Below are 23946 nucleotides of genomic sequence, written 5' to 3'. Positions count from 1 at the left end.
TTGAAGACGAATCCAAAGGCAAGTTCTGTTTTAATTCAGTCATTTATAATTGTTACCTCGCCGCCTAATTGAATTTGTTAATACTTTCAAATTTGAAAAGTTTCTAGTCACGTTCGATTATATCATGAGCTTAAAATTATCTTCAGTTCAGTTATCGATAAATTGTAATAACCGACCCTCCACATCTTCTTGTAAAGCTCTTGTACAGTTATATAGTGTCACAGGTGCTCGTACTAAAGCTGTAAAGCGTAGGGTTAGTACACACGGACGCAGTTTCTCTACGTGTAACTCCACTTAACTGAACTACTGAACCATGCAGTCTGAGGAAGGAATTTTAAACTTTAAAATAAACATTTTTGCATACAAGTAGAACGTGGGATAAGAGTTCAAGACTCTAGCGAAGGATAATGTGAGATTTTTAAAGCTCTCTGAAGTTCCCAAGCATGGCTTTCAATATTTCTAGACTCTGCAGAAGGATAAGTTGCAGTTTTGGCGAAAGCTCCCAATATTCGCTTGTATCGTTACCACTGACACATATTTCCTCAAAAGTGATGTTTCTATGGTCAACAGACTTCAGTGATCAGATGCTTCCACCTAAATTTAGGCTTTCCCTTAGCTCCAGTTTGTTTCCTTCCAACTGGAATGAATTGTCAGTAGAGTCTATGTCCTATATTTCCTTTATTGTTATCTGATCACAGGCGACAGCGAACGAAATGAACAACCAACCATACAACTAAAATGCAAATTTCGTCCGCACAATTCGCGACAGTGATTTAATTTTCAGGCAACCTGGCATCGCTCGAGGCTATAATATTTGATATCGAGTCCTACATGAGCAAAATGATTATATAATAATTGTCGGTTATCTATTTTCCATTTGCAGCTGAAAACTTGAAGCTTCTCAAGGACCAAAAGGATGGTAATGAAGGATTCCTCTTTATTTCTGGGTTTGAGGGTGTTTGTCTGTTTGTCGGTGGAAGGCAGGTGGGAGAGTTGGCGACGAAAATAAGTTTTACAAGTACAGCATCTATGTGGTGCTTTTGTGTATTAGTCTTTTCTTTGTTAGTTATTTGTCACAATGGGGTTTCCATGTCTACAGTATCTGTCCCACAAGTTTTGATTTGTTATTTGTCTATCGGAGAAAGTAAATTTCAACCCCAGCTAACTTCAAATTGGGTCTTTTAATGCTTCGCTAACGAACTACCTAGAAATAAACGGAAAGTAAATAATCAAAAGTACAAACTATGCCGTGGGATGAGCAGGAGGTGGGGGTGGATGGCACTCTTGGTGGTATCAGTTTTGTAGACCTAACGTACAGGAACCAAGTCTTAGGGTTAGAAAAAAACCTAGAGCTTCACCCCCAAAATGGTGGATTTTAAAAATTTCCGAGAAATTCTCTGGCATGTTTAATTTTGTATGAGAGTTTCCCCGGTTAACCCCCGGGGTACTTACTCGAAGCCAGTCACGCAAGAACTTGCCCCAGGGAGTCCCGGACAAGGCCTTCGCTTACGTTTATAGATTACGCCTGGCTTTTTTTAGCTGGTGTTCATAAGTGAACTCTGCACTAAAGAAAGTACGTGATACTGAAGACAAGCGGTGTAATAGTTTCAGTAGAAAGCTAGGCTCAGTACAAAGCTATTTTCGACATTTTTCAAGAGTCTTCGGTCTTTGTGGTTTATGAATAATTCATTGGTATTTTGATTCGATTATCTGTGACTTGGGGAAATGGAAATGGAGAACCAAGAGGACGGTAAGCGTACATTTTCGTCCATCGTTCACACAAAATATGCTAAAGCTTATAAAGTTTTGAGTCGTAAGTGACTATGTAACTGTGAAACGTTTTCAAGTTATAAAGGAATCTTATAAGCAGCTGAACGAAAAATAATGTTCACTTCGTTGCATGAATTTTGCAGTGATGCTATCTATGCTGAGTCACATAGCATGAAAAAACTGCCGAGTCTAGGGTGAAAGGTTAACGATGAATTGCTTTAATTCGTACAAGACGTTTTAAAATGCAGAAAATAACGCTTAATTTTGAAATTGGGAGGAGAGATAGAGCTTCGGAGATAGTTAGGACTTAATGCTTGAGGCGTTTGAAAACGTTCCAAAGCGACAGCTTCGCTAGTCAATTGGACTTCGCGCTGAATTTGAGAAATTAAGCTTAGTACTTGCTGCATGTTGATGCAATGCTTCAGTTAGGTTGAAGTTTACCTTCACATGTCATGTTTTCGCCCGGCCAACAAGTTCGTGCACAGGGGTTATTAAAATTCACAACAACATGGTCACGTAATTTATTCGAAGTGTCGTGTTATCATCACGTTCGTCTTACCGGTAGTAAATGTTGTCGTTATAACAAGTTCTTTGCATAGAAAAGTGTTACCATATAAGCTACAGATATATTGGTTTCAGCGGCCTTGATTGTAAACATGATAAAATACCAGAGCGTTTAACTCCTTACTAAGTATTTGATCAACGAAGAAATATGATTCTTGAGTTTTCTGGAAAAGTAAACATTGACATAACACCGGGTAATTTCAAGAGAAATTGCCCGCTGTTATCTTAGCGAGTGTTGGATCGTTGATTTAGAAAAGCGACAAAGACGTGCTATATTTCGAAGACTGTGAGAAGATCATAACAATTGAAAGGATATAATATCTTTTAAATGTATGCAAATTGTGAATTCAGGCCGTTAAAATTAAGCGGACTTAGGCCCGGTTCATACGTCGCATTTCTGCTGTGTCGAATTCAATTCAACGAATTAAATTCGACAGAAATTCGACGTCTGAATCGGCTGCCGCATTTCTGCCGCATGTTCGACTGGTCTTGTTGCATTATCCGACAGAAATGCGACACTGATTCAGACGTCGAATTTCTGCCGTGTCGAATCTAATGCATACATTATCTTAATGTATTGAGCATGCGTAAATGTGTTCCTGCCAAAGAAAAAGAAGAAACTTGGCCATTCTCGACCCAATGCAACCTGAACATATTGCAACACATACTGCTGCGTTGTCAGCCTTCTCCTTCTCGTTCCATTGGCGGACAATTTTTAGCAAAATTAAAGTCCTTCGTCGCTCAATACTTTCGTACACCATATTGAATACTCTACGTTTAAAACATTTTCCGCTGGCCGACATACCCGACGGTATAAATTCTGAATTAAGTGCGACACAAGTGCGACGTATGAATCCACAGTCGCATTTCTGCTGTACTTAATTGAATTGAATTCGACACGGCAGAAATGCGACGTATGAACCGGGCCTTACATGCAATTGTACTTTTTATGGCAGATGTTCATAGATGGATTGCTTATGTTACAATTCTGCTAAAATAATTATTTGAAGGTTTGATCTCCAAAAAAAGTTTAGGTGATGTTGAAATTTAACGAAGATCTAGAAGTGGAGTTTTATTATGTGGTCTGTTTTATAGCAACACCTGTGCCTAGTGACAGATGTGTTTTTTCTTATTTTTCCCATCCATAATAATTATTGTCCATTTTTCATGTCTAATTTTATGTTAATAGACCTGGCGTTTGTCTAAAGAATTAGGATTTTAATTTTAAAGTATTGTAAAGCACCATGGACAATTAGTGGAAAATGGCGCTATATAAATGTATATTTATTTTATTTATTTATTTTATTTTTTAAGGACGTTCATGCCAATTGTTTCTGTGCATCCTTACTGCGCATGCAAATTCACATGTCACATCATGCATCGAGCATGTGGGCTAGGTACTAAAATTAACAATGATAGGGCAGATGATCTTGGACATTCAGTGACCCCTACTTTTCTTTCCAGAAACAGATTTTATTTACAATTATCTCCACATTGACCAAATCAATGTGGGAAGTTAAAAAAAATTTCAAGATTTCTGTTCATGGGACATTGAATCCTGCCATCTTGCAATGTTGTCTTCAAAACTTTTTTCGGGCTAAAATGGCAGAAAATCCTGTATCTTTTAGGGTAACACATGTCTTATGTATACCGCAATTAGGAGTTTTAAGTAGGTATCTCCAGCTTATCTGCTGAGCCATGCAGATTTTTATATGGGTTTTATGTCCCTTTATCTTCTGAATAGGTGATTTGCAATATATCTATATATCAAAACCACAAGATTATTAATTAGTAGGTTAACTTTGTACTGTCAGCAATCTGGATTATCATGTTTGCACAAACATTACAAATGGTGCATGTACACACTGTAGTATGCTTCAGAGTCCACAGATCTTGTTTTGGGAACTTCATACTGCAGTGTGAAGACAAACTCCCAAATATTGTGCACAGATTATTACACACAATACCATAGCATGTGCTGGTATGTCAAATGTTCAGCTTGGCATTAGTTTTTCATAGTACTGGACAGATAGTTTCATCAGAGTGTGAACGATGGTTATAGGCAAAATGTGTACTCACTTATTTATTTATAAGTGATTGCTATCGGTTGATCGTCAGCCAGCAACTTATAATCTACCACACCGATCATTCAGTGTTTATTTATCAGACATTCTTAATTGCTTTATAGGGAAAAAGAAGAAGGTTGAGTTTAAAGGACCTGTTGAGGACAGGTGCATAACTATTTTAACTTGTTTTCCCCCCTGGCGGGGGGGGGGGGTACTTAACAAAGTTTAATACAGGGAGGCTCTGCCCCGAGGTCCAACCCCTTACCCTTTTATATATCATTTTGGCAGAAAAGGTACCCGTTTTATATACCTTGTATTGAAAAAAGGTACCCCTTTCACATTACTTTAGAATACTGCACTCCCTTTCTAAACCCTTGTAATGAAATTAATGAACAACATTACGGGAGAATATCAAGCATTACCAGAAGAAATGTTAAGCAAATGACATGTGTTATGTATTCACTTCAAATACCTAAACGACTGATTTCCCGACCCTTTTATATACCTCAACTTGTGAAATCCCTATCCTTTTATATACCTGAAGCCTGAAAAAGGTATCCCTTTCAGGCAGAGCCTCCCTGTATAGGCCATTATAGGGAGTACCCCCCCCCCCCCCCCGGGGGGGTTTCCGTTTCTTTTCAATGAATGAATAAATGAATGAATGATGTAATTTCATATCTATTTAACAAACAGATTCCATGTTGCGGTGTGTCTGTTCAGTAATAAATCACAGATGATACCAAAATATGGTAAGAGCAAAAGAGTGGCATGCAAGCCTATAGGGAACTGTGCCACTGAGTTTCTTGCCACATTTTGACGTCTTCTGTGGTTGATTGCTGAACAGATGCATTGGCAACATGGAATCTACTTGTTTTATATAATAAAGAGACAACAAAATTGTTAATGTCATCTACATGTACATCTGTCATCCAATATATCATAAGTAGGAACCAATCAATGTGCGAGAATAATTTGACTTATTGATATAAATGAGATAAATATCGATCTATTGAAAGACTTTCATGTAAAAAAAAAATAGGGAAATGCCATAAATAAATTTTGATTGATAATTACTAGAAGTTGTTTCAAATAAGGTGTGATATACTCATCTAGTACATACTTCCAATTATATTTATTTTCTATAGGTCATGCACAGACATTCCTTGCTGTATTCTCTTTGTAGCATACATTGTTGGCATGATTGTTGTTGGAATAATTGGTAAGGTTTACTTATTTGTTAAGTGTTAATTAAGAAATAGAAAACATGTACCGTGTTTCTATTGAGTTATAGATAAACGAGTTGACGTTTGGGAGAATGAGAAATGCTGTGGCAACATAAGCCACAGGCAGATGTTTCCACAGCTTTTTCAAGTTCTCCCAAACTTTCACGAGCATTTCTATAACTCGATAGAAACACGGAGAACATGTTTTCTATTTCTTTTAGAAAACACCACGATGAAAAAAAGGAAGACAACTTGTTAACTTTGATTTTCAAAATGTAAATTCTCTTTGCTCATGCCATCATTACATCGACAGCTCATGCTAGGTCTGTGTTTCTATTGAGTTATAGAAACACGATTTTTAACCAATCAGTGCACATATTTTCTGAGGACTGTTTTCTAAATTGTGATAATGGATGGTCAGATTAAATTTAATGTGTATGAGGACTGAAGGTCACCTCATGTTGTTAAATTTTACACTTAAAACGATATCATAATCTATAAAAATATAAATGAGCAAATTTGCAAATTAACCCTGGTGGTATGTACTATGCAGTAAGTAGAACTTGTTTTTTGAATTGTTTACAGCATTTAAAGAAGGAGATCCTGATAGACTTCTGCTTCCACAAGATTCTCAAGGTATGTTATGTAACCCTTGATTTCCTGAGAGTGATAACAGAAATTTTATTAAGTCCTTTTTAAAACATCATTAGTACATATATAATTTGTGTTTAAAGTGGGTAATGAGAAAAAAAGACTTTATCATCAACAAGACCTTGTAGAAGTTATGGTGTATTATTAATAGGAATTTGTAATTTTCATAATTAGCTTATATTTGCTATTATATATTTAAGTATCTTAGGAATTCAATATATCTTGGGAATTTTTTTTCCTTTTTTAATAGATAAAGTACATGTTTAGCTATCCTAATAGAAAACTTTCCTTAGTGCCCCTAGTTAGTGTGAAAAATGCTAAGATTACATATGACATTTGAATATAGTTCTTACTTACTAACTGTATAACATCCAATAAACTGTACATTGATGTAAATTATATAACTGCAATTCACTGTTAAATATAGTGAAAACTGACACATTTTTAAGAGAAAGGGAATATAGTACTATTGAGTAATTTGCTATTTATTTAATTAGTACTTGCTCTTTAATTAGTATTAGTTTAAGGTCCTTTTTTCCCATTTCATTCTTGATTATTGGAATTGTTAACTGGCTTTACTGTATTATGTCAACCATGTTTCACTACTTAATTTCTACATCATGTGATACGACTTGTATAATATTCTGGTTAATTTTGTTTATTTACTCAAATTTCTTTAATTTCCTTTTGTCTCTTATTCTCTCTTTTAATTAAAGTAGAATATACTCGGAGATAAAGGTTACTGTAAAACAGTGTGATATAAACTGACAGTTCTAAATTGCTGCTTTGCAGGAAACATTTGCGGGAAAGACAACTTTGCGTAAGTTTTTTAATCAATGCCTGTTCAGACTATTATTAAATTAATGTACACCATTAGGACCAGGACCTTTCATGAAGAAGTGACATTTAGTTTACAGAACTGTGAATATTTCAGTATGTCACGTACATTACAATTTTGTCTCGAGTCCTCCTATGAATGGCAGTTTGGTGCCTTAACAAAATTGATGGTCAGGAATAATTATAACTTATCATTTATAAGTGGGTCATAAATAAGTAAATAAGGCCAGGTTGGCCCAGGTACTTTTTCCTGCCAGTTTCACTGTTTTGTATAAATTTGTTTATGGATGGTTGGTTCAGTTTTTTTTTGTCCATTTAGGAAATAATATATATTTAAAACTAAAGTAATTTTGTCATTGTTTTTGTGTTTTAAATTTAACACAAGTACAAGCACACTTTGTACATTGTTATAGGTACATGAACAGTGTATTAATTGGTTCAAGTTGACTGTGTGTTTGAATTCAAGGCTGACAGGTTCTTTTTAATTTTTTTAGGGATAAGAAATACCTTCTCTTCTTTGACATCAGCACATGTGCCACAAAAGGTGGAGACTTCACAAAATTTGTCTCTGTGCCTTCATGTCCCACTCCACAGGTATACGTTTGCCCTTGTTTCACCTGCACTGTATGCTGTGTAAACTGAGAGTGCTACATTGGAACCTGATCTTTAATACCTAAAATACCAAAGACAGGCTGCATTATACAGTAGCAAGGGCATAAGGCCTTTAAATAGATGGTAAAATTTATGACTGCATTATTTGTCTCAATGTATTAGGTTTGTGTATCGGAGTGTCCAAAAGACAATGAGCTGGGAACCAGTCGAAACCCCAGTGATATGGTGTGCAAAGAAGGAACCGAGACAGTTACTGAGGTATTTTCTTTAAATAAAAGGTCACATTGTGATAAATTATGTTATGATTTACTGATTTGTTAAGGTTTTGACAGACATTTCTGGATACCCTGCATGTGTATCCTCCATAACCTCAAAACTATTTTCTAAAATTTTGGTTTTATCAGCAAATATCATAAGTGGATTTTGTGTTATGCCCAAGAGTATGATGCAACATCCACCACCAGAGGGCTTAGTTTTTCAGAATCCAAATGAATGCACATTAGGCCAGTTGGTACCTGTTTCACAGTCAGTGTACATGTCAGTTTTATGCTAACTGATATTATTCCCTCTTAAATTGATAGGGTAACAAGGTCAAGATGGTAGCAAACGGAAAGTGTGCTCCATACTATTTGGTTTCACAACCAGGTATATAAGTGCATTTGTCATAAAAGTTTGGTGTGTGGCTAGATTCAAACAATTTCAGTATTGTGTTTATTCTGTTCTTTGAGGTGAAGTCACATTTCTTAAGTTGTGTCAAAGTTTTGTATCCTATCTATAGGGAAATAGCAATATTGCTACCTGTTTTCCGCTATGGAAACTAGAGTTGAAAAATTCATCAATTTATTTTTAGTGTATGGAGTGCACTATTGGGATGGTTTTGGGAACTGCTGTCCTCTAAAGCACTAACACAATAAGCTGCTAAGTTCAGAAAAACTCTTGTGACTGGGACCACAAGTTTGTAATCTGCTTAAGTAGACTGTAAACAAAAACGAGTTTGGGCTGACTTGTTTGAGTATCTCTGTTTGCAGTGTTATATCGATGTATACCAACCTTAGCAGATAATTTACTGGCTAACAACTCTGTAATAACAAATGCAGCTGGAAGTAATGTGACAAAGGCGGTCATTGAAGCTGGATTAGAGTGAGTATTGTGCCATTTAGTTATGTTTTTTTCTCCAGTGACAAAAATATAGGAGAATCTTTGTTAAGAATATTTTTCTCACTAGCATAAGTGATCATACAGTTTCTGATGGAGCTACAAGAATGTTAGTTGTGAATATTGACAGGGCATCATATAGCACTATTAACTGTCCCAAGAAATTTGAGCCCCATGTATTTTATACTCTTTGTGGGACGTGGGTGTAAAACTCTTAAAGTTTAGAAAGAATGATGAGCTCGTTGGCACTTTTGCCACCCAGAAATTTTGCAGTTTTAAAAGTGAATTTATCCTTTGTCTTCTCTGCACAAAGTCGTATATTGATGAGGAAAAATGCAAACAATGACATAGCAAAGATTTGCCTTTAGCTATATCTTGGGTGCTGCTAATCCTGGTTAAGTGAGGCAAAAGGAAAGAAAACTCGAAATGGGTTGAAAAAACTTTAAACCAAACACAGATTTAGACCTAGAAAAGGTACTGTGAAAGTATCTACTGGACTGGGCTTTGCTTTCCCAATTAAAGGTCACACTGTTTTAATAATCAGTGCCTGAATCATGAGATCATATGATCTTTAATGTAAAGTTTTGCCTTCCAAGGGACCAGTTACTGTAATTACATGTATTAGTTTGCATTTAAGTGTAAATTCTGGGAGAAATGTATACTCGGAAAAAACTTTTTGTGAGTACATGTTTCTCTCAGAATTTACACTTAATATCATGTTGCTGTTGTTTCTTCATTGGCATAGTTTCCATTTATCCAAAAATTATGAATTGAGCCTCATTGAAATATTTGTTTAAATACCAAACAGCTACCATGTGACAGTGAATGTCCAGGGTGTCTGTCCTTAGACCAAACTGAAATAGCTTTGTGTAACTTTTTTGATGTCTGATGTGAGGTTTATATGAAATAATTCATATATGAACTGCGGTTGTAGATGAAAGTGAAGAATGATCATTGCAGTTACTTTTCCAATTTAAGCAATTGGAAAGAAGAAGCCTGAAAAAAATTCAGGGCTTCAACGGGATTCGAACCCGTGACCTCCGCGATACCGGTGCGATGCTCTACCAACTGAGCTATGAAGCCACACATTGGGAGCGAGGTCAATTAATTGAGTTCATATCTATTTAAGATATGAACTCAATTAATTGACCTCGCTCCCAATGTGTGGCTTCATAGCTCAGTTGGTAGAGCATCGCACCGGTATCGCGGAGGTCACGGGTTCGAATCCCGTTGAAGCCCTGAATTTTTTTCAGGCTTCTTCTTTCCAATTGCTTAAATTGGAAAAGTAACTGCGATGATCATTCTTCATTTTCACTTTTTTGATGTCTGTCTGTAGCAGACATCACTTTAATTTATTATAACCTAATGGTGCATTTCCTTTTCTGTTCTGTAGAGGTCTTAAATTTCTCCTGAATGCTCAAAATTTTGGGATGTCGGTATGTAAATATATTTTCTGAGTACAAGCTATGAATAACCTGGCAGTTTCGAACTCTCATAGGTAACGAAAAATAGCTTGAAATAGCAGTAGTTCAAAATAGCCAGTAGTAAATGACTGAAGGGCAAATCCGAGGGAAATGGTTTTGAGTTTGAAATAAAGGGGAATTTGAAATAACCGAGTTCGAATTAGTGGGGTCCAACTGTATTGCCCAAGTGTACATATTTTATGAGTTTAGATAGTAGTTTTTGCAAATTAAAATGGAAATAAATTAGGGGCATGACTTGTCTCTTAACGCCTAGTAAATAAATATAGCAAAGCTAGGGTGCGGACCTTTTCATTATGGGCATGCAATCCATGGAAGGGCCTCTGTAGGTTTAGTCCTTTGCCCACATTGTGCGCAGGCCTATATGTATGATAGGCAGTTTTCTACCATTGTCTAACAGCACAAAATGGACTTAGAGCACACAATGCTTGCAGGTAGCAGGCTCGGTCATGAGCTACTGACAGCACATTGCCCAAAGCCTATGGTAATGGTTTTCCTCTTAGAGTAAAATAAAGCTACTCTCAGTAGTTGTAGAGATAATTTAGCAGGATTTGAGTAAGTGAGATGATGTAAATGAGGCGTATTTATTTAGCGTATAACACACATGAAAATGAATCGACAGATTTTCCAATAAACTTTCAATTGATTCATTATTTAACACCCAATGGAAACCAAACATGCACCACACACTTTGCTTGAAGACTGATTTGCCATTATTAGTAAATGCTTTTTTAACCTTCTCAACTAACTTGTGTTTTTTTGTACACCTTAAGATATTTGAGGACATGAAGGCAGTGTGGTACTGGCTTTTAATGTGAGTTTAGGCTGTGTGTATTATTTATTTTATAATTACAGTATTTGTTGACGATTCTCACCAAGATGGCTCTTATGCAATTATGTCGAAAAGTAATATACGCAAGTTTATTTTGTAAAGCTGGCTGAATAATATTATACATTTTGGGTTTGTCTTTGATTAATGGTAGAAAATGCTCTTGATACTTTGCTCGAATTAACAGGAGTTTTGTTTGAGCCAGGAAACCAAAAGTAAACGTCTGGTTGAATTGTTTGACATCTAACATTTGGAAGTAACGTCTTCATTTAACGTATATTTATTTACTGTGTTAATAGTAGAGAAAACCATTCTGTCATATCCAGGATTATCCGACATTTTTCTGGCTGAAATCTCTTTTGGAATCTACTGTAAAAGGACAACTGCAGACTGATAATATTATTGCTAATTCAAATATTTCATTTTCTGTGAAGATTTGTTCAATGCCTTAAAAGACTTTCCTAGCTACAAGTCAAGCGATTCAGGTCCAGGGATATTTGCAGGAAATTGCATTTCAGGGAGTTTAATTTCAAACATCCCAGTTTGGGGGGGGGGGGGTGGTGGGCATGCCCCTGGGCATGTGAGAGCCGCTACGAGTTGTGCCTTTGATGCTCCTATTTGACAATGTGCCTTCAAACCATTTTTGATTATTTAATTACAATTTAATATATGTTTGTCTTCAGAGGAATGGTGCTCATTGTGGTGCTTGCATTTGTCTACATTTTGATCACAAGGTAGGTACATGTATTGTGAAAACTTTATGTGCTATTTAATTAATAATTACTGCAGATACAGTATGAAATTATAGATTTATTTGCAAAAGAATCTTTTGTATTGTGTAGTTGTCAGAACAGACTAGCCCCCAAATTTTAACTTACAGTATTTAATTTATGTTCCCCTTGAAGCTGGGGGAATGGGCACATACTAGTTGATTGCACGTTACTTACATGTATTGTGCAACAAGTGACTGATCATGGCAGAAGAATGCTTTATGATCTCTTTGTTAATTCAACTACTTTCTTTTGGCCTGAAGAGAAACTCCTTATGGACGTTTGTACCCATTGTTACTGTGGGTCCTTTCTGCACATGAAATTCATGTCGCAATATCATGCCATGTTAAACATCATGCATGCATGCTAAGGAAGAAATATAAGCAGTTATCTAGGGCTTGGCACCGGGTGTGCTAACTTTGCTTGCAATTTACTCTCTTTGATGCTCGGGGAAAGACATCAGCTCCAAAAGTGTACTTAATATACTTAGTGTAATAATCTTGTTCTAAGAGCACGATGGATTCGGATACACACAGCTCCAGTAAACAACATCCAAGTTTTTATTCCAACATGGCTACCGAGTTCCGGTACAATGCGCATGTCTGTACTCTGTACTAATACGAAATACCGCTGATCATTACACTTAGTTGTGTTGAATTGAGGACGTTTACCTGATCTAAATGTCACTAATGTAACTTTTTTATGGCCGACACTTGTAAGTTAACATTGTCTTAAAATATTTAAAACCTCTTAAAAATGCATGGTCTTCAATGCACCTTATCTAAAAAAAGAGCACAGTCTTTGCCTTACATTATGTTTTAACAAAATCTATCTGTGGGAACATTTTGGATGCAAATGCCTTTGAATAAGAAGTAATTTCGTAAGTTATTTAAAATGAGAATCCCCTTGTTACCGTATAGCCAACTTGTTAATGCCTCCAGATTTGCTTTTGCTTGTTGATGGCCAGATTAACAGGTTTTCACACTTCTTTTATGCTGAAATGTTGAAGTTCATCACAGAGTAATAATCTAATTTACAGTTTTACATACAGTCATGTCATGCACATGTGTGTAGGGCAGTAATGATAAAGCCTGGTATATGTATCTAACCTAATTTCAAGTGATTTTACATGCAACAAAGCTCAATGACACAGTTACTTATTTCTAAAAAATTAATTATATATTATGTAATGGTGTAGATGGATAACAGGTCCCCTGATCTTCTTCACCATCATTGCTGTCTTTGGCCTCATCATTTATGGTAATGTAGAATTTTAATTGATTTTCAAAATACTTAGTCCTTTGCAGTTGGTTGCTTACACATGGATTAATTTTTTTCCCACTGGCTCCAGACACAACACTTATCAAAAAACCTGCAATGATTTATTATAATTACACTGTAGTACTTCTCTGAGAAATTATGGGATTAATCTCTTTCTTTAGGCATGTACTTTTGCTACAGCAAGTACAAGTTCCTTAAAGACTCTGGTACAAGTCAAGACTTTGAGCTCAAATTTACATTTGACCTGGACAATTACACAAAATCCAAAGACACTTGGCTTGGCTTGGGTAAGTGATCAGCTGATCTTTTTTTTTTTTAATTTTTGATACTGTACTATGTAGAGACCATTAAGAATTTATTTAATCCCTACCTCTGGAACAAAGCTTTCTTCACAATATGGACACTCAGCTCAGGCCCTTTGGTGTCCATGCTAAAGAAGTTTGACTGTTTAAAGGAGGTGTACACTGTAGTAAAGAAGATTGCTAGCAGTGCAAAAGAGTTTTCCATTATGGGACAGGTTTGGTTGAATTTGTGATATTACATATAGTTATAAATTAAAATACCTGGAATAAGCAGTGTGTTTAAAATAAGGTAAGTACGTTTAATAGTAACATAAGTGAACAAGGTTATCAGTTCTGTCCTGTGTGGGTTCCTAGTCTATCTCATATTCACTGAAGAGTTCACTAAAATGGCTGTAGAGGGCGTAAGCACTTAAAAAAGTTGCTAAGTGATCTGAACACAATCCAGTTATGTGGGACTGTTTGATTTGTTTTCAGGTATTTTCCTGACTGTTTTATTGGTTATTCTTTTGCTGATTGTTCTGGTGCTGTGTAAGAGAATCAGGATTGCTGTTGCTATGATAAAGGAAGCCAGCAAGTATGTTAACATTTTAGAACTGTATGTTGACAGACAAATGCCTGTCTTAGAAGCAAAATATGAATGTGACGTAGAGTAAAATATGTAAACATTATTTTGTGTTACATCGAGTTATTACCAAGCCATGTCTAAAAGTTAAATGCTGGGGGTTAACCCTGGGATGGTCTTGGATAGTCTTGCCATGGTTATTAGGGGCCTTGCACAAAACACGACGAAACACCACTACTACGGCCCCTATTTGGGTTAGACTACAGTACGTCTAAGGGCCTTGCAAAAATACGAACCGTGGCTCGACCAAACTCTTCTGATATGCTGCCAAAGCATACCAAAAAGGTACAATTAGGTATAATGATCATAGCAATTTTTTCTTTGCGAAGGGCTGTTTCAGCAATCAAGACGGCTTTGTTATTTCCCCTTATTCCCTGGTTGTTGCAGCTTGCGCTGTTTGCCTGGTTCATAGCTGTTGCTGTGTATCCTTTACCAACAAATCTTCAATAATGTAATTTAAATGTAATGTAAATCTTATTTATAGTGGTCATGCACTTAGCTATACAAGCACTAAGCTTAGCTAGTTTACAGGCATGCCACTGAAACAAAGGAAACAAATATTTGAAATAAACGCAACATAGTTAAAAATCTCAACTGGCAGGAGGCAGAGCAGTTGCCTATTTACAAAGCCTGACCGAGGATTTGAACTCGGGACTACCGAGAAACAAATCTCGCTAGTGGCAGGGTGGAGGCCTTGAACACGGGATCTCCAGATTACAACACCAGCGCCCTAAACCACTCGGCCACGCTGCCTCCTAAAAAAGCAGAGAGTAATTCTATATCGGTTTAAGCATGTTCAAAGTTGACTATTAAGTACGCCTCTGTATTCACAGAGAAGTGCTGTATAACTATGAATACGTAGGTAATTTCTAGCTTTATTGTAGTGGTAATTTTAAAGAAATCTGAAAATCACGTTATGTTGTGTACACACCAGTGCAGCCATACACGCTGAGAACTGAAGAAGGTCTTCCTGCCATTAGTCTTGCATTCAGGAATTGACTTCTGTCATTCTAGTCTTTATTATATGACTGAGAAAATTACTTCGTTGTGATTGGCTGAGAGAAGGCCAATTTATTGTTAATTTTTAATTTTGCATTGTATTGGAGGTTCGTAATTTTCCCTGTCATGTAATGAATGAGTTATCGTGTGAACGCTCGAGCAATTGCACTGGTTTTCAGTTTGTTAATGGAATAACTTGAAAAAAGGTCGTTCAAATCTCACGCTAATCACGGGGAACATAGAGTTAAGAAACGCCTTGTATTTGAGAGTTGTGAATCTTAACTGGTGTAGTTACCTTGTAACCAATGGTACAGCTCAGTACAAGGTGATTGATGTACCAGAAAATGACCAGTACAACTTAACGAACCAGAGTGACTGTGACCCGAAGGTAAAGAACACATTGGTGCAGTACTCACGTGTTACATGACGATCATATGAACTTACGATTGTAAGATGTTGGTTTAAAGTAGATTGGGTTTATTGGAATGGATAATAGGAATCAGAAGTCCTTCAAGTACTTGATGATTTGCCAGAAACGACGTTAGTTCCCCTGACTGATCCCAGAAATGAGTGATAAGGTTTCCATACCGCTTAAGACCCTGTATTTGCCCATGCTCGCGTCCGCACTCACAACTAACTTGAATTGCAAAGCGCATTTGAGCATATACGTATGGAAAATGCCGTGTGTGATTGCATGATCACTAATTTCTCCAATATATAAGACCATGGCTTCGACACTATTTTAGCCCCCTTGAGACCCTAATGGACATGATATAACCCTTCTTAGCATTCAAAATTTAGTTGTGGCAGATGAAGTTCGGTTCAGCCGTATACAATATTTCACTTTTAATCTTTTATTGGGCTCTGAGTTAGATGTAAGGAAACTGTTTTATGTTTAATATGTATTTGTTTAATCTTCTGTGTTAGACTTTCGAAACCAAGTATTCGAACACCAGTGCGAGCTGTGTTTTGGCTGGATTCGAAGAGAATGTGTAAGTTCCTTCATAATTTGTGGTTTTGTTCATCTATGTTTGTACATCCTGAGGAAGCCCTGGCATCAAGAGATGTTGTATGAATTTTATGAATGCTTTTTAGAAGCGGTATGATACTGTGGTATACTGAAAGATCAGTGGATCGTGTTGTCGACCCACATGATATGAAGTTTTGAAGATGTACAGAGCCTAGTTTTATTTTCTACTTTTGTCTTGTGCTTTACAGACACCTGTTTCGAATGGAAGTTTTCCATTTCTTTGGTTGGTTGTGGATAATGAACTTTATTATTGCCCTTGGTCAGTGTGTGCTAGCTGGTGGCTTTGCACAGTGGTATTTTACCTACCAAAAAGAGGTAACAGAGGCCTCCTCGCCCTATGAAATATTTTTGGTTGTCATTATGTTATGTTTTTATTTATGGTATGGCAAATGAAACATGATTATGACGACGACGATGAAGATTTTGACAACGACGATGATGAAGTTCTAAAACATCGTAGTTTAGAACTGCCTGTAGTTCTAATGATGCTCTACTATATTTATGATTTAAACTATTTCATACTTTGAAGGTGACCAATTATTATTTGTTTATCTTTTTTAACAGGATGTCCCAACCTTTCCTATCATTGTATCTTTCTGGCGCACCCTAAGGTATTTTTGATTCGGTTCAGACTATCGATAGTTAAACGTGGTATTTATGTCAGTACTGTCATGCCCAACTCCCAATCTGGGCTGTCGGGCTTGTCCTTGCATTATTCTCAACTTCCGGTTAAATAAAAGTGGCGGACACGACCCCTTTGCCACTGTAACTAGGCACTTAAAGCACTGTAATATCGAGGACTTGAGACGTGATTAGTAGAACCTGTTCTAAGCCTGCCCTCCAAATTCATAATCCTCTTCGTGTCTTAGTGGTACATGCATAACGTCGTTGCCTTCCAAATAGTCAGTACAGAAACACACAGAAAAGCAAAGTGGTTAATAAAAGTATTTTTTTTTCAGATACCACACTGGCTCTTTAGCATTTGGAGCGGCCATCATTGCCATTGTGCAGTTTATCAGAGCAGTGTTGGAGTACATTGATCATAAACTGAAAGGTGTGATCATCGTACTTATTAACCCCTGGTTTGCCCAACGTCTTTTTTAAAGTGAATGTGATTTAGACTAACTACGATTTATTGTCTTTGTTTACAACATTAGAGGCTAACCAGGATTACAAGATTGTCAAGTTCATCTTGTGGTTTGTATTCACTATACGTGCAGTCTTCTTACTCTGGACAAATTAAAGTATTTTTGGAAGAACTACACTTTCCAGATACATGATTTTTTTAAATTATGTGTTTGACGTTCTATTATGATAATAATTGAAAATAAATGATGAAAAATAATTCCTTTTTAGCTGCTGCAAGTGCTGTTTCTGGTGCTTGGAGAAGTGCCTCAAGTTCCTCAACAAGAATGCTTACATCATAGTAAGAAACTGCAGTTGATGATTTGCCTTTGTTAGTTATTGTAAATAAGCTAGGAGGCTCGCGCGCAATCTTCCTGACGTAAACTTTCTCATTCTCGTATTTGCATCAGCCTATGTAATCATGGTACTATGAGCGCGTTTTCTTCTTTCTCTTAAATGCTAAACTAGTCTAGTGAAATGTTTTACGAAACAAACGAAGAAGCAAACAGACAAACAAACAAGGAAATTGTATTTCGTTTCGATGTGATCAAGAAATAGAAATAGTGTCCCAGGGTATTAACATGACTTGGTCAGTTGTAAGCGGGGGTTATGACGAGCCTTGTCTTCAACCAAACTTTGACTGAACTGCTGTGAAGTTGTTGTTGTAGGGTTGTTTTTTTTTTCTATTTTGAGATTGCCATCAAAGGAACGAACTTCTGCAGTTCTGCAAAGGAGGCCTTCATGCTGTTACTGGAAAACGTTTTAAGGTAAGAGAGTCGAGTAAGAACTGGACCTAGCATGAAAATGAGGCTCATAGGCCGGGAATCTCTTTATTCGAATAGTTAAATGCAAACTCTATATACGAATTCTCACTTCTAGCGACTAGGAAACAATATTACCGGTGTAAAAGCGAAAGCTTCTCTTTCTTTCAAGAGCTTGTTTTCTTGGTTTTCGCCGCCACGACATTTTTGGACATAAACATTTTCGCTTCAAACGCGCGCACTCTTTTACTTATGGTGAATCCTGTACGTGCTGTCGTGTTTTATGCCTTGTGATATTTTTTCTGCAAAGCTAAGGCAGCACAGGTTGTTGTTAGTTACTGATGTAACGTGTTCTTCATCAATAGGGTAATAGCAGTGAACAGTGTGACGTCATTCTTGCTGTTCCTGGGCAAGCTACTGGTGGTTGGAATTGTTGGTGCGTAATGGTTTTCATTCGTTATTGCCATATGCTATTTCAACCTTTAGTTGAGGAACGGCAATTGTCTTCACTGATTGTGTTGCGTTTGTTTTAATTTGTGGGGCGTAAAGAAAATTATTCTCGTACCCAGAGTCGCCCGTCCCTCTTAGCCTGCAGAGCCTTGCTATGAATAAAAGGTATTCTGGAAACTAGTGATTTGATTGGCTAGTCCTTCTTGGACTACGTTTTCGCTAGTAACGCTGGTTTCGTTCCCGTGAGTATCCACTGCTTGATCTCCACCTAAAACCGTTCGATTACAGCACCTATAGACCTTCAGGACCTCAAGTTTAAAGCCGGCTTTCACCGATAACGGAGAGAATAGACCTTTTTAGCTTGGATGGTTTGTTTTTCCCATCACAGACCACGAGAATTGTTCTTTGTCCATCTAAAAATTATTCATTCACGTGCAAGCGACCATTTGAAAATTTGAAAGTAAGAATTCCCAAGAGTATCATCACATGGTCTGAAATGGGGCAACAAACTGCCCAAGCTGAAAACGTCCACTCTCTCCAAAGTTCTCCATGACGAAATCTATGTATGCCACTTCCGATCAAAATTTTAAATTCTCTTTATTAAAATATGTTGTTATTTAGCGGTGATCAAGAAACTTTACTTGTGCTCAACAAAGACAAGGAGCCAGACAAGCGAAATTCGAGCCGAAGTTCTGGTTTAAAGGCGGAAAAAGTCCCCATCTTTGTAATAAAAGTCAGCAGCCCTGTTAATAGGAAATTCTCTGAGTGATGCGTACTTTTTTCCTCTGTTATTTTTCAGGTGTTTGCAGCTTCTTTTGGTTCGACAAATTAAATAGCGATGATCCGGATTCGCTTCAGTATGACGTCGTGCCAACGATTGTAAGTTCAAGGCTGTTCTTGTCGAGTACAGCTATCCGTGCCCCCTTCGCAGTGCTACTTTGAGTACAATGCTCTCTACATTTCTTTTGCGGGCCTGTGCTTGCTTGAGATCTTATTGACAGTAATTTATTCTATTGGCTAGAAAACGTCATTGCTGGAGCTATCATAAGTATGGGTAATGAATTGTTGACGAGTCAAATTAGGACATAATATTACGCGCGTTTTGTCAAAATTAAGTTGACAGAACACAAGTGAAGTTATTTCCGAATTTCACGAATGTACCATTTGATAACCTTTTATCATCATGGGTGACAAAGTACGCTCACAATCGTGAGTTTTTGACTTGTTATTGTATCGAGATAACGATACCATAGCAATTTTGTAATTTTGCATGTGAAATGATAAAATAACGCTGACATTTCGCGTCAGAATTAAGGTGTAATTTATCACTCGTGAAATTATGGTACAAATCTCATTGTGCAGTAAAATGAACGAGATTGCACGGGAATATGCTGAAGTAATTCACAATTGAACCCCCTCGAGCAAAAGGCATCAAGTGGATGGAGGCCTTTCCTATCAGTCACTCGGTCATTCAGTCACAGGACTGGCCTTGGCACATCCCATCACCGCATTTGTACCGGTTACGAGCAGATATCCCTTCTTATTAGACACTTCACTATTTCTTAGTCTATTTGATTATGGGTTGATCGTATGTTTCTTACATGCTTTGACGTAACATACTCCATGTTTGGTTCATCTCCTGCCAGGCCATGGTGATATTTGCGTACGCTGTGGCAGTCCTGTTCTTTGATGTGTATGACATGGCCATCGACACCATATTCCTGTGCTTCTGTGAGTATACAGTAAACACGTAGTCAGACGATCTTAGCTCTTTTCATTCTGAAGACAGCTACAACGGAGGGAAAATTAAACACTCTTAACTGAAAATAATGAACGTAGTAAGGTTTCAATCTCTTGGTGATGACTCAAAGCCAGCTGTTTCTATCTTACTGAAATAACTTTTGATTGAGTTAAGAATCCAGAACGTCCCCCGTCCGCCCACCCCTTCTCACACAAAATCAAAAGGCCCTTTGGGCCATGCATCACTGCTCTAGTCTACGAGTTATCCCTCTTTCGCTTATTCCGTCGTGCGTGACGCGAAAGAAAACCGCGAGAAAAAATGGCCGCGCGGACTCTTGTGGACGAGAAGCATGCTCGTCTTGCCCCCAGGATCTCGCGCTGCTATTTTTTCCTCGCGGTTTATTTACGGTCTCGCTCGACGGACAAAGCGAAAGAGGGACTACTCGTAGTCTACCTTATCTCAAATTAGCTGACAATTATGCGAAAGGGTTACCATGGTTACTCTTGATAAAAACTATTACGACAGTAACAGTCTGGTCTGAACCCTTACTGTTCGTGTAAAACATTTTCCTACATCTCTGATAGAGTTTTGAAATCTAACGTTTTTTGTTGTTAGTGGTTGATCTTAAGATAAATGACGGCAGTGCAGAGAAGCCTTATTACATGAGTGATTCCCTCAAGAGCATATTGCACCTCCAGAACCGCCCACCAGCCGACGGGAATGATGGGGGAACGAAGTAAGCAAGTGGACTGGACCCGAGATGGCTCTTCATAATAACCGCTGACAACACTGGATATTATCGTATCTCTCCAGTTGCTAGATAAAATAATTTCCTTGCACTCAGAACTTAAAAAATGGTTTTCTAAGCTTACGTAATTCACGGTTAAACAACGATGTAGCGAGCAATCTTGTGGAATGAAACCGGAAATTTTTCGGGGGAAAAAAAGATGTCTAGCTTTGTCACGATGTAACGGACATCTTTAACGTATTTGTGCTTTGAGCGTCAACGTCCGTTTTATAGAAGTTGTCATGCAATACACTTAATACCTATTTAAAAATAATTTTGATGTAAAATTACTTATGCCACGATTTCTGATGCAATATTTTAGGCCCCATCCACACTACGCTGGATAAATTTGAAAACGGCGTTTTCACTCTGAAAACGGATCAAAAATTTTCCGTCCACACTACGCCGGAGAAATTTGAGAACGCAACAATCATCGGTCATTTTGGATTTGTGTTTGAGGAAACCTCGGACAGGGAAATCACACTCATGATTATCGTGACGTCGTCGTGACACGAAAATGAAATCCGGCGTTTTCAAATTCCTCCGGTTTGAAGAGCGTTTTCGAAAAGCCTGGTTTTTGTGATGGGTATAGTATGGACGGTGGGCCTAACCGTAGAAATAAAGCTGCGTTTTCAAATTTCTCCGGCGCAGTGTGGACGGGGCATCATGTAACTTGTAACACCATCATAGCCGTTCTAGAGGACGACACTCGATGTTTTTCCACGCTTCTCTCCACAACAACAGAAGAGGAGCGTTGCCCTACGACTCGCGCAGTACAGTTACAAAAAAAATAAAACATGTACACCGTCAAATACTTTATTGTGATATGTAGGCTTACTGGTATGTCCATCGCTTGTCCGGGGTTTGTTTCTCGGGAGCGGTGGGGAGGAAAAGGTCCAATTTTTCCCCTTGCAGTTGGTTATCAAGCCAGTGTAGGTTAATGTAGGTTAGTATAGCTAGTTAATTGTGAATTCTACCGTGTCCTTAAATTTAATCAACTCTAATATAAGGAAGGCTGGTAATGTAACTCGAATTTGTTAAAACTGATGAATTCGAAATTGTAATAATAAAAAATGATGAATATTCCAGGTATCTACTGCATACTTTTTCGTTAAAGCACAATCACGGCTGTGGATTTTTTACTCATTGTTCTGGTTATTCACTTGTCATAAGTGTTCGAGATTCCTCTCACGGAAGGCAACTGCAAATTAATTGGAGTTTTTTTCTTAAGCAAACAAGAATTACGCTAACTTAGAGGAGGAATAAAGTATTTGCACGTTCGATCTTTATTTTTTGACAGGTCTCATTGATCTTTAACTCGAGGTGTTTTCGCTTAGGCACGATTCCATGAAATTAAAACGGGAATGTAGTTATTCCTGATGTTATGGCATCCCTAACGTTCTTTGCTTTAGGGAAATCTCCAGAAAGTTACATGTTCTTTCCTGTCATCAAGTGCAAGCCTTCAAGTCCCGAACGTAACAGCTACCCCTTCTCATTCCCTAACGTAGCGAGCACCGGAGAATAGTGGATAAAATTTTAAGGCTTAGCAAGTCTCTAAGGTAGAGACCTTCCAAGGTAGAGAAATAAGTACCTCGGATGTCATTTTACTTCCATGGAAATAACGATAGGAAAATCATACGGAGCACAATACAATTAATAAACTGTTGTGATGTAATTTGTTTACAACGATTTTGTCCCTCTTTGTCTCTAAATTACCGTATGTACTTCTATGAACTAAAAAGTTAAAGTGCACCTAACCCCCCAAATTTTTTTTCGCTAAAACGAATCCATTTGTTATTTGAAGCATTTGGACGAAAAAAGTGTTGAATTTGGTTGAATCCTCGATTTTCTATGCCCTTATGCAAATTGCTGGTTGGCTTTAAGCAGAAAATTTTGAAAATAGCGTTTGAAAGTCTGCGGAGCAAATTCCAGTGAGAGTTCTTCAATGGTTCTCACAGACTCAGTTCGCTTGTTTCGGCTCGACAAAATCAACCATCGTTATGTCTTTATTGTATCATTGACCGATCATCACCAGTAAATTGTACAGTATATCTTTTTTAGATCTGGGATATTGCTGCAACAGCCGATAGCACTTCTGGAAGGCATTTCTGCGCACTTTTCGAATGTGTATTGCACCATCCTGAAGGAAATGAGAGGACGTGAGATATTCGACCTTCCTGGGTAGACGTCACGGTCGTGAAACAAAATGGCGGTGTTTTGGGGCTATTTTCGAGATTTCGTCGGGGCACAGAAAATCGAGGATTTAACCGAATCCAAAAATTTTTTCGCAGAAGTATTTCAAATAACATGTAGATTCGTTTAAGCGAAAAAACAATTTGGGGGCTAGGTGCACTTTAAAGTAATCCTCCAATAAACTGAGTAAAGAATTTCAAGCTACCCGAACGCAGCCGAAGGCAAGTCTTCAGTGATTGTTTGGGGGGCGGGGGGGGGGGGGGATGTCACCATTTCTCTTGACGGCGACTACATTTTGGTACCCAGTTTGATTTTCGGTAAAGAAGTCATTTGATACGAGGAAATGCGGATGGCACGAGATGTGGGCATGAACTGTTGGGAAGAGGAAATTACCATACCTCTGTGCTCTTCCCTTTGCCTAACAATAAAAAAAAGTCCCTTTGCCTAAAAAATCGAAAAGAAATAACTGAGCACGAGTTGAGTAAGGTTGGATTTCTTTTTTGCCACCACAGTTCAACGGCAACGAACATTCTAACGGGGGCGGAGTGCGTATTTTATCAAACGGGTCACGGTCATAAAGTCTAGGGAAAACTTAAATTAGAACACGGGCTTCCCAAGCTCAAAATTCGACTCTGCATACGTGGTGTATGGAACAACTTGTGTACTGATAGAGAATTTGTATGGGAAAGTCACCGAT

At 37.6% G+C, this 23946-nt stretch overlaps 1 protein-coding gene across 1 annotated transcript; it reads left to right on the top strand.

Annotated features, from left to right (window-relative positions):
• Nucleotides 1-957: 957 nt before the first annotated feature.
• Nucleotides 958-22148, top strand: LOC145489865 (choline transporter-like protein 4). The gene is made up of 28 exons (XM_081468937.1): nucleotides 958-1750; nucleotides 4523-4565; nucleotides 5546-5619; nucleotides 6209-6259; nucleotides 7067-7094; nucleotides 7606-7705; nucleotides 7886-7981; nucleotides 8305-8368; nucleotides 8752-8863; nucleotides 10272-10314; nucleotides 11133-11173; nucleotides 11872-11922; nucleotides 13157-13218; nucleotides 13401-13526; nucleotides 14016-14115; nucleotides 14493-14585; nucleotides 15454-15550; nucleotides 16090-16154; nucleotides 16381-16507; nucleotides 16757-16803; nucleotides 17152-17246; nucleotides 17350-17389; nucleotides 17549-17618; nucleotides 18011-18084; nucleotides 18444-18514; nucleotides 19328-19407; nucleotides 20175-20259; nucleotides 20885-22148. The coding sequence occupies exons 1-28, from the start codon at nucleotides 1726-1728 to the stop codon at nucleotides 21007-21009; spliced, it is 2085 nt and encodes a 694-aa protein (XP_081325063.1). The 5' UTR covers nucleotides 958-1725; the 3' UTR covers nucleotides 21010-22148.
• Nucleotides 22149-23946: the final 1798 nt, after the last annotated feature.

This window comes from Orbicella franksi, chromosome 1, assembly GCF_964199315.1.
Source record: "Orbicella franksi chromosome 1, jaOrbFran1.1, whole genome shotgun sequence".
Taxonomy (NCBI): domain Eukaryota; kingdom Metazoa; phylum Cnidaria; class Anthozoa; order Scleractinia; family Merulinidae; genus Orbicella; species Orbicella franksi.
This window is presented reverse-complemented; position numbering and strand designations above follow the sequence as displayed.

Bases quoted from the DNA above. Each gene is read 5' to 3' on its own strand.
- LOC145489865 (XM_081468937.1), top strand. From the start codon at position 1,726: ATGGAAATGGAGAACCAAGAGGACG. The intron at 17,247-17,349 runs GTGTGATCATCG...TTACAACATTAG, and splicing joins CATTGATCATAAACTGAAAG to AGGCTAACCAGGATTACAAG. The intron at 18,085-18,443 runs GTAAGAGAGTCG...CTTCATCAATAG, and splicing joins TTACTGGAAAACGTTTTAAG to GGTAATAGCAGTGAACAGTG.